Below are 10,790 nucleotides of genomic sequence, written 5' to 3'. Positions count from 1 at the left end.
AATGTTGTGCATAAGCATATATACATAAGTTTTCTTTTTACAAAAGCCAGTCGACAGACATGAATCCGATTTTCCTGGAATAGGTAAAAGATTTTTTAGAGCTTTTAATTTTTCCTGTCGGTGTACCGAAAAATTGAGATAGGTTAAGAAGATTCCTTGACTTCAAAATTGCACTAATAAGGACTTAATACAAAATTCAGGTTATCAATTGTTATTGCTGAATTGTGTAACAATGCAGTATTCCTACAATTTTGAAGTCACGGATTTTCAATAATTCAGATATGCATTGAATGTAATCTAAATTAAATCTTGAAAGTGTTCTCACACATTAACATACAAAACTGCAGAAACCATAAATTTTTTTTTGCAGATTTGTAACATAGTCGAGTAACGCAATCTAAAATTTTTTTATTATGCTCTGCTTCTAATTTAAAATGTTTTTGTAGTACATAATTACAAAAAAAAACTTAACCGTAATTTTTTAACTTGCTATTTTGCAGATTTTGCAGTTACTATTTATCGGAAATGTTTCATATTAAGAATTAAGTTAAAATCCCCGTTGCCCATCAAAAACGATAAAAATTTAAAACGGTAAATTTTTACAAACGGTAGAAAAACGATGCAATCGGAATAATTGTGGCACGATATTAAAACGATATTTAAACGCTTAGTGCTTAAACCAAAATTTGTTTTTTTAGTTTTTACCTTTTCTTTAAGTAGAAAAATAAGTATCTATGTAGTATAAGTATATAAAGTGTGATATGTGCAAAAAGTATTTAAGTGTGAGTGTGCAAAAAGAGAAAACTTTTATTTTGCCAGAAACAAAAGTTATTAGATTGACAAAACTTGTTAGATTAGGCACTGGTATGGACCATAAATTTCAAGTTAAGGGTAATTTAAATCTGAAAATCTGTATCTACACTATATTCTTCTTTGTATCCATACAGACCTTATTATCAAAGAATGGTTGCTGCATAAGACACCTAAATAATTAGATCATCTTCCTCAGTTCCCAAACCTTCACCTATTGAGCATTTGTGGGATTATTTGGATAAGAACATTAAAAAAAGGAGAAATTAGTAACAGGCAAGAGCTGAAGAAAGTAATTCTAGAAAAATGGCAAAAAATACCTTCTGAATTAACAGAAACACTGGCTGTATATATGCCTAGGAGATTAAACGCAGTAAAAGCAAAAGAAATGCATACCTAATATTAATTCACGTTATTTTTCAAAAAATTAAAACATTTCTTATAACTGAGCGGTTTTTTTTGACTCGTAAAAACTGCTGTATTTTTGAATTTGTTTAATTTTGATTTTGTTAGTTTTTTTATTTCATAAATTTTGTTAATAATTGAGTGAACTTTCAATTTTATAAATTTATTTCTAAATTGCATACATAATTCAAATAAAAGATATTAAGAGTTAAACAAAAACGATTTTACTGAGCGTTTTTTTACACTTACTGTATGTAAAAGTAAAAGAAATTGCAGTAAAAAATCTAGGTACACGTAGTACTTATGCAAAAGCAGTGCATGTTTTTAATTATGTATGTACGTATATTTATTATGCAGGAAACGTAAACACTAGTCCTGACTCCAAAATTCAAATTATACATAATATGATCAACTAATGAATTTTAATTACACTAATATTATAATGCTGCAACATTCATAGTAGCATTACAAATTAGTGCTATTTTGAAGTCACGATATTTTGCTTTTTTATAAGCGTAAATATAGCCAACTTAATTTCACATCATATCATGTTATATTATACATAAAACGGAATTATGAAGAAAATTAAAATAAAAACGTTGAAAACTGGTTAAATATTTCAAATAAAGAAAGAGGAAAATGTTACATACAAGAATTTCTAATGTGTGAATTTTTTAAAGAAAATGTTACATTTTAATTTGAATCAAACAGGTAATCTGTATGATAGAAATAAGAAAATTTCTCATCATTTTATAAAACTTGAAAAAACTTTAAAAAGTTTTAGTATGCAAAGCGTCTGGTATAATGCTTCATGAGAGAAAATGATGACGTCAACATTTTTTTAATTTTTAAAGTTTTTTCAAGTTTTGTAAATTAAAATTAGCATTTTAAAATATTTTAAAAACATACTGTGTACTTCCATAAATAAATTTTCTACAATTTTCATCAACAGTAAACAAAGATATGTTTCTTTTTTATTAATTTTATATTAAAACTCAAAACTTTGGCTTTTTTGTATAACTAAAAAATATTTGTTTATGTTTGATACATATTTTGACATTTGACGATTGTTACCTATTTTATAAAATTTTTTCACCTTTATAACAGACATTGTATTCATTCTAATCTTTCTTTAGAATGAATAAACGAAAATATCGCTGTTTTTCGCCGAGTTGGTTACATTATTTATAGTTTTGTTATGTCTTCTGTGTTTTCTGCCTACTGTCATTTATTTTGACTTGTCTTTTGTCTAGTACGTTTGTGTTTAGTTGAATTTTTTAGCACTTCTAAAATAGTTTAAGTGGCAAAGTCAAAAATCTAAATAAAAGTATTTTTCCTAAATTAAACTTACTATGGCTAATGTTAAAACATATAATCCTCTAATACAAGAAAGGAATGGGGGTGTTAGAGAAGTAGGTGGAGCTGCTGTTTGGAGCTTAAGCTCTTGCAAACCTGGTGAAGATTATTCTTTTATTTAAAAAATTTTGCATTTTTTATAAATTTTATTCAGGGTTTGGAGTGGAGAGGCTTCGAGATAATTGTATGGACACATACTGGCAATCAGATGGACAATTACCTCATTTAGTAAATATTCAATTTCAAAGGAAAACTACAATCAGTCAAATTTATATATATACGGATTATAAACTTGATGAGAGTTACACTCCAAGTAGAATATCCATTAGATCCGGGACGCATTTTAACGACTTACAAGAAATAGAAGTTGTAGATCTTTCTGAACCAACTGGTAGCTACATAAATTTCTGTTTGTTTATAATTTTTCAAATGTTTATAATTTTCGTTTTAAATCATTTTAATATTAGGCTGGGTTCCCATTCCAATAAAAGACAGCAGAGATAAAACGCTGAGAACTTTTATGATTCAAATAGCTGTGATATCAAATCATCAGAATGGACGCGATACACATATGAGACAAATACGAATTCATTCACCTGTAGAAGGTCGTAATTATCCTTTAGAGCTCTATGGAAAATTTAAAACTGTTGAACTCCAGCAATTCACAACGATCAGATAGTTTCATCTTAAATAAAGTTTTTTTTTGGAAATACATAACAGTTTTATGAAAGTAATTTTTTAAAGAATACTGAATTTGTTTGAATGTTTAACACTTAACGTAAAAATTTCAAATAAGTAAATATTTTTGTCAGCAGTGGTTTTACAGTAAAAATTCCTGTAACAGACTTATAAAGTGTAATCGAAGATTTTTTAAGTTAACTGAAATTAAATTAAAAGTGGTTCTAAGAAAAACGAGAATTAAGATAATGCAATTAGCGTTTCAAAATTAGAACTTGAGAACTACAACAGTATAAAAGTCTTTCTGCAGAAATTTTTAGAAAAAAAATTTTTACAATAGTGCAAAAAATTTGCGTAATTTGTTGATAACTTTCTCAGTATTAAATTGAGTTTAGAAGTACCTTGATTTCGCTTTCACAACAAATATAATATATTTAATATATCGCCAAGTGTTTTCTTAATTTTTACTGGTGTGTTAAAGAAGTATTAAACTTCTAAATGTTGAAGGCTAGAAAAAAATCGAAATAAAAAAAAACTAGGTACCAACGCAAAATCAAAATAAAAAGTACTTTAAGCTGCATTTTGTAAAATTAAGTTTAAACCACAACTACTTTTCTCTTTAAATAAATCTGATAGACTTTTTATAATGATATTAAAAAAAGGTGTGTGTAATTATGTTATGAAAAAGCAGTTTGTACTTTTATTAAAATCATCACAACGTTATAATACATAATATAAAAAGCAAATTTTAAAATTAGCAAAGGGAACAATTTGCACTTTTATTTTTCTTTGGCTTTTTCGTTTGTAATGGAACTGGTGCTTTTAGCGGAACTTCAGATATAACAAATGAATTTAATTTTATATTGGAACCTGTTTCGATTTTATTACTGCTGGAACTGTTGAACTGGTGTAAAAGTTTTTTATCAGGAAGAGAGTCAGATTCAACGAAATCAATTTTGTTTATGGGCTTTTCAATAAATGAATTTGTCTGTTTTTCTACTGCTTCAACATTCGCTGGATATAGTGTGTAATCTAAAGACGAAAATCTGTTAATAGATAGGAAAAGTTTCTTAAAAACAAGAATATACAATTACCAGTAATAGCGCTGTTTGAACCGAAGCCAGTTGTGTCATGCATTTTACTATTATTAAAATTAATGCTACTTAAGAAATCTAAATTAAATGGGTTAGGTATATCTGAAGCGATGGAATCTGAATCATAATCGATTTTGAAACTTGTTTTATTTTCCTTATCTACATTCAAAATTTTTTTTTGAAAATTTCTATTTTCGGTAAGCCAATTTTCTACTTTTTTTTCCTCAGATATTCCATTTCTTGCACTTTCATTTTTTGTACTTAAATTTTGCGAGGAACGGGCTCGGTTACGTTTATTTCGATTTCTTCGTCGATTCGGTGTTTTATTGGCAATACTTAAATTTTGTAAACTATTTGAACAATGTAAATAATTTTGTTCATGAACGACGCTTTTTACTTTTAAAAAATTGCTATTTGTTACAACTTTCCTTATTTCGAAATAATCTATAGCTTCTTTCCAGTTTTCAATTCCTTTCAACAGTTCTAAATTTCCCACAATAATTAAAAGAGCTTGCGCTCTTGTAAGCATAACGTTTAAACGCTGTAAGTTAAAAAAAATTGTATAAAAACTCGGAATAGATTTTTAATTCAATTACCTTTGGGTTGTCCAAAAATCCTGGACCACTTTTGTCTGAAAACATTGACCGTACAGTCGAAATAATAATTATAGGTTTTTCTTGCCCTTGAAAAGTTTCTACAGCTCCTGTTGCAATATTATGCCAATGTCGTTTATCTAATTCCTCTCTAATTATCACATTTTGTTTTTTATAAGGAGATATTACTCCAATGTCTTCTTCTTTTATATCTCTACCTTCGAGTTTTTTAAAATACATCAGTTTTTTTACATAATCCAGTACTATATTAACTTCTCTCATATTATAAAGGCTAAAAAATTATAAGAAAATTTTCATTTCTAAAATGAAAGGGAAATGTAAAATATAAACTTTGGCAATATTTAACCTAGTGGAAAGTTTATCACTCTTAGTATAACCATTTGCACAATGAAAAATTATCGGTACTCCAGCCTTAGGTAAACGGAACCAATTAGCAGCCCAATGAGTTATTGCTGTAAATAATGTACATATATTTCTTTTATATTATTTTATTATGTTGTATTCTTTCATCTTTCATAACTTGATCAATGAAATTTAGCATGTACTAAAATTTATAATATTGTAATTAAATAATATTATAAAAGAATAATTTCATACATGCATATAAAATAAAAACAAACGTTCATTTTATAATATAATTTAAAGTATAGAGGTTAAAATATTTTATAAGAATTGATTATTAGAAAAAAATAACCTTTAGGAGCACAGGCAATTAGACTATTTGAGTAAAATAGATTATTTGAAACTTGCAAAATATCGGAGTGGGTTCTGAAATTTCTTACAAGCCTAGTTTGTATTCTTTGATTATAACTTTTGTCTCTTGTGTCTTGGTAACAATCTGTATCTAACAGTCTTTCCATAAAAGAAAACTTTAACCCAAATTCTGCAGCCGTATCAGATTTTAATATGGGCCCTAATTGTTTAGGATCACCAGCTACTACGATATTTATTTTTGAATGATAAACTGCTGATACTGCAACAAGAACTTCTGGCTCGGTTGATGCTGCGCATTCGTCAATAAAACAATATGAAAAAAAATTTGTTGGCATACCGCTTGATGTAAGACGTCCCAAAACTGATAACGTGCTTATTACGACATGATAAAGCCCAATTGTTTCTAATGATGGATAAAAGTGATCGCCATAAACCAAATTGGACACCGCAATCAAATTTTCATCAATATTTTCAGATCTAACTTCAACAGATTTAGCATACAAACGGAGAACTTTGATATGACGAATTCTTGGTGTACTTTCTATTAATTTTACTAGCCTTTTTCCAATTTCATCACAAGCTGCATTAGAACCAGCAGTTACTATAATACGACATTCTTTCGGATGGTTTAACTTAACTTGTAAAATACTTTCTACTATTGTAGTAGTTTTTCCAGTTCCTTAAGTGTGAAAAAAATTTATCCAAAACTGTAAAAATGTAATGGAAGTACAAAAGGTTACCTGGTGGCCCAACTATTATATAAGGCAAATCTTTTACACCATTTACTATATTTAAAACAGCCTGTTTTTGTTCGGGATTTTTCTCAACGCTTTTATTAATTATATCCAAACTAAATTTTTGAGATAGAGAAAATTTCTACTAATATTTTATTTTTTCTTTTTTCAATGATTTACCTTAATATTCCAGCCGTATTCGAAATAGAAACTTTGGGAAACAAGTAGGATTTTAATTGGGAATTTTTTTCTATTACTTCAATTGCAGAATATTGATATTTAAAATTAAGACGATTAGGAATAAATTCAATATCATATTTTTTATGAACGCTTATTATATTTGATTTTCCTTTTCTAGATTCAAAACAAACGTTTTTATCATATATACGATTTACTACACAGTGAAACACATTTTCTTCTTTCGCATTTCTTGTAGGTTCCTTTTTTGACAATTTTAGAATTACTTCATCACCAGGCTTTACAACTTCTTCCAATTTTATATTTTTTGGTAAGTTTACCTACAAATAAATAATTATTAGGAATTTTAAAGTAAAAAAAAAATGATAAATACCTTGACAGAAAAATCGCGACCAGATCCTTTAATAGTTGCTTGATTTTGTTTTAGTTTCTTATAAAAATTTTGTGTTTCAATGTCTTCCAGTTGTACTAAAAATTTCAAAATATGTGCTATATTTGTACATGATAATTTCTTCCCATTATTAATGTATTCACTTAAAATAAAAATTTGCAATGCATACATTTTTTATTTTTGCTTATTAACTTTCCATTATATTATATTATCTAATAATGCGAGTTTTATTTCAAATAGAAAAAATAATTATACAGAATTTTTCTTACTTAATGTAGTTGTTGTACATCATTAAATAATTTTTTGAATTTTGTTTTGAACATAATTCTTTTAATTTAGATTCAGGATGATATTCTTGCAATTTTAACTTCGAAAGTTCACTAAAAATATAAAAACACGGTAATGTAGTTAAAAAGAAATTCAATTTTTTTTACGATCTTTTTAGAACTGCTTCAGATAAATATCCTGGAAGTATGTGGGGATTTATAGGCGATAAAGCTTTTGAGCGCTACAAAAAAATATGAATTTAATAAAATATCTTTAGTTAAATGAAAAATTTGCTATTTTAGTAGGTATGAATGTATAAGTAACTACCATAAAATAATGTTCAATGAATATTTCATTAATGTTTTCCATTTGATAAATAACAACAACTGGTTGCTCAGTGTCAATATTGAAAATATGTCTATCAACAACAAAGGAACACAAACCACCTAAAAATATTGTTTTTTATATTGTGCAATTTTTCATTTTGTTTATGTAGGCTCCTACTTTTTAATATATCATTATCCTCATCATTCCGTTTAAGAGTTGTAATAGAATTTGATCTGATTGTTATAATTCTCCGAATTTTGATATTATTCTTTTTGGTTTTCATTGTAAACTTCAAATAGTATTGATTGCGGCAGGTTTGATAAAACACTTCAAAATTTGCATTTAAATCACTAGAAAGGTTAAAGAATGTTACATATTTATGTAATTTTTTATATAATGATTTACAAATATTAGATTAATAAAATTAATAATCTAGTTTTAAGTTTAAAAATCAATTAATTTTGTTCAGAAATATTACAAAATCGGTATGAATGTATATGTGTATGTAAGTAAACAACTAGTCAAGTAAACATATTCGGTATTATATCATAATATCTATTACCTTGGATTATTTTTCAACCACTCAAAATCCGTCATGTCATTATGAATTGGTATATGATCCTGCAAATCAGTAGGAGATAAATTCTGTTGACAAATATAGCAAGCAAAATTAGTTGAAACAAATTGATTATTCTTTTCCGTTCTGACACAACTTTGAAATTCTAAAAATTCCAATACAGAATTGTTTTCGATTTCGTAATCATCTAAATTTATACAAAATTTTTTTAATATTATTTACATTGAACGAACATACACATAATTTTTAATTTAACATTACCTGATTTTTGATCTGATATTTGTTGCAATAATGTTTTTTTTTCTGTTTTCCTGATTTGTTCATTATCATATTTGTCAATAACAGACCGCTCATATTCAAAGAGTTTGGAAAATTTTAAGCAAAATAAATCCGATGACGATTTATATAATATATTACAGTCACTTAATATTGTTCCAATCTAAAAAATTTAAAAAAAATGTCGCAGAATTATTTAAAATATTTATAAAAATAGGAATGTAAATATGTATGTATGTATGTATGTTATGTGACTAGTGGAAAATATTTAATAAGTACACATTGTAAATTGTAAATTAACCCCTGAAAGTACTAAATTCTGATATGATAACGACAATTCTGACCTATTTTAAAAATCTCCAGAGAAAAAAATTCTATGCTATCCTTGCTTCTTCAAGAAACCTAAAGATACTGGACAATGGGTTCGACACAACATCCGCCGGGTTCAAATGATCACAACCCAGGAATAAAAGTCTCTAAGCCTTCTCAAAGTCCATATCACAGAATCTGTACAAAATGGTCTGTGATTTTCCCACAGAATGAAGGTACATATAACTAATAACTAATAAAAGTATTATAACTCCCAATAACTAATAAAAGAACCCACAATCTATAGAGCAATAATTTAGGGTGTGTAAGAAGTGTCTGACTTTCGCAATTTTATTTAAATTTTTTATTTTTTTATAATTGTTTTCCCATTTATTATAAGTAATTTTACAATTTAGTTAAAAAACCTAATATATGACCCAATTTATGCAAAGTTACATTTTTTCTTATTTAATATGTTGTTTCAATTATTTTTCCAGTAACTGCCAGACTTTCACGTGCAAAAACTAAGTAGTATTCATTAAGCACTAAAAGGGTATTTCCCTATTTTTTTATAAATTTTTCAAAATGACTATATATCACATGATTTTACTTACCTTTTTATCTTGATTATGATCGTATAATATACCCTTTTCATTAAAGAAGTCAAAGAATTTTTTTCTTAACTTATTTTTTGAAATACGTAATTCCTCATCCAAGCACTTGTTGTGGTACAAATTTAATGCAAATTCATAAACAAATTGATCTGTAATAACTCCAAAATATGTATACATATTTACATACAACACGTATGTGCACAATTACATATCTACATATGTATGTACATGCATATGTTCCTACCTAATTCAAATATTTGTAATTATGGAGGACTTACCTAGTTCTTCTTTATCAATTTGGTTAAAATTTCGTTTGTCGCTCCTCGGCATTTTGTAAATTTTATTTGTAAGTTTTGGTAAAGGACTATTTTATTCTGGCGATCGCAAAATTTCAAATTTTCACAGTTTATTCGTGTAATTTCACACTACCCAAATCGATTTACATACGTGTTTATTTTAACTACTAAAAATACATAATAGGTAAATTTTAAAAAAATGATTATGAGTCACTATAGTAAATCTTTTTTTGAAGAATTATTTGATTATTAAACAATATAAAAGTAACAACAACATTTAACGTCACTTTAAAAAATTTTTTCCTTTAGATAATAAAAATATGTTTTATTTTTTTTATTAGAATTATTTTTTGAGTGTTTTGATTGTTTCATATTTATTTAATTTTTCTTTGTTATGAAATTAAATCACATAAAATTAATTAAAAGCAACAAAAATAACACTAGTCGTTAAGTGCAATGCAACATCAAACAAATCCAAAAAACAAAAAAAAAAGTAAAAAAAAAATTTTCGCACTTTTGCAACTTGTTGTTTTGAAAAAAGAAATGAACAGCTTATTATTTGTCATGATGATCCAACAAATTATACATAATGTAATATCTCCAATTTGGTCATTTTGAATAAAGGCCAATTGAATATAGTTTTGAACATAGCGAACCTTTACGTGAGTCAAAAATTTAGTTCCACACAATTAGTTTGTTGCCAGAGGAAATAAAACGTACGTTAACCATAGATGCAAAAGACGATAATATACATATGGACGATAATATACATATTTCTTTTATAAAATTGTAAATATAAAATTGTTTTACAAAAGTTTGTTATGAAAATACAAGCGATTGAGAAATTGGAATACTTTTAATTAGAAGAAATGGTAAAATGTTAAGGGAAAAATTCAACATACATTACAGTTACGTTTCATTTAAATGTCTAAACTGCATGTATATGAAATGCAGATAATAGATTTGTCTAACTAAACGTTTAAATTCAAATGCATGAGCCATACGAAACTTCTACTTGAAGCAATATCATTCGTTTTTTTACCTTTAGATGAAATTAAGTGCAAATCCCACTCTTAAGAAAGATTTTTATTTTTGAAAAAAAATTATTCTGAAAATTTCTGAAAATTTTC

The 10,790-nt window shown here is 26.5% G+C and overlaps 2 protein-coding genes across 4 annotated transcripts; one reads left to right on the top strand and one right to left on the bottom strand.

The window, feature by feature from the left end:
- The first annotated feature begins 2,390 nt into the window (after positions 1 to 2,390).
- On the top strand, positions 2,391 to 3,290 carry LOC129614175 (anaphase-promoting complex subunit 10). Its single transcript, XM_055528595.1, has 3 exons — positions 2,391 to 2,670; positions 2,726 to 2,962; positions 3,039 to 3,290. The coding sequence occupies exons 1-3, from the start codon at positions 2,568 to 2,570 to the stop codon at positions 3,248 to 3,250; spliced, it is 552 nt and encodes a 183-aa protein (XP_055384570.1). The 5' UTR covers positions 2,391 to 2,567; the 3' UTR covers positions 3,251 to 3,290.
- A 631-nt stretch (positions 3,291 to 3,921) lies between these two features.
- On the bottom strand, positions 3,922 to 9,988 carry LOC129614174 (putative helicase mov-10-B.1). Of its 3 annotated transcripts, none has more exons than XM_055528592.1 (16): positions 9,643 to 9,988; positions 9,365 to 9,522; positions 8,427 to 8,604; positions 8,151 to 8,352; positions 7,766 to 7,938; positions 7,589 to 7,707; positions 7,429 to 7,502; positions 7,264 to 7,374; positions 6,977 to 7,136; positions 6,586 to 6,923; positions 6,412 to 6,521; positions 5,652 to 6,350; positions 5,304 to 5,409; positions 4,940 to 5,228; positions 4,344 to 4,884; positions 3,922 to 4,281 (listed from the first exon to the last, which is right to left on the bottom strand). In XM_055528592.1, exons 1-16 carry the CDS (start codon positions 9,692 to 9,694, stop codon positions 4,004 to 4,006), a joined length of 3,588 nt encoding a protein of 1,195 aa, XP_055384567.1. In that variant the 5' UTR covers positions 9,695 to 9,988; the 3' UTR covers positions 3,922 to 4,003. The 3 variants fall into 3 exon arrangements, with proteins under 3 accessions (XP_055384567.1, XP_055384568.1, XP_055384569.1); XM_055528593.1 differs by having other exon boundaries at positions 9,365 to 9,513; XM_055528594.1 differs by having other exon boundaries at positions 4,157 to 4,295.
- Positions 9,989 to 10,790: the final 802 nt, after the last annotated feature.

This window comes from Condylostylus longicornis, unplaced genomic scaffold (assembly GCF_029603195.1).
Source record: "Condylostylus longicornis isolate FDR11 unplaced genomic scaffold, ASM2960319v2 ptg000106l, whole genome shotgun sequence".
NCBI classification, from domain to species: Eukaryota; Metazoa; Arthropoda; class Insecta; order Diptera; family Dolichopodidae; genus Condylostylus; species Condylostylus longicornis.
This window is presented reverse-complemented; position numbering and strand designations above follow the sequence as displayed.

What these genes read in the sequence shown, in the direction of transcription:
- LOC129614175 (XM_055528595.1), top strand. Translation starts at nt 2,568, where the DNA reads ATGGCTAATGTTAAAACATATAATCCTCTAATACAAGAAAGGAATGGG. An exon ending in CTTAAGCTCTTGCAAACCTG is followed by an intron (nt 2,671 to 2,725) that starts GTGAAGATTATT and finishes AATTTTATTCAG; the next exon opens with GGTTTGGAGTGGAGAGGCTT. An exon ending in AGATCTTTCTGAACCAACTG is followed by an intron (nt 2,963 to 3,038) that starts GTAGCTACATAA and finishes TTTTAATATTAG; the next exon opens with GCTGGGTTCCCATTCCAATA.
- LOC129614174 (XM_055528592.1), bottom strand. Translation starts at nt 9,694, where the DNA reads ATGCCGAGGAGCGACAAACGAAATTTTAACCAAATTGATAAAGAAGAA. An exon ending in AATTGCCTGTGCTCCTAAAG is followed by an intron (nt 5,410 to 5,651) that starts GTTATTTTTTTC and finishes CATTATTTACAG; the next exon opens with CAATAACTCATTGGGCTGCT. An exon ending in GATTTTTGGACAACCCAAAG is followed by an intron (nt 4,885 to 4,939) that starts GTAATTGAATTA and finishes TTTAACTTACAG; the next exon opens with CGTTTAAACGTTATGCTTAC.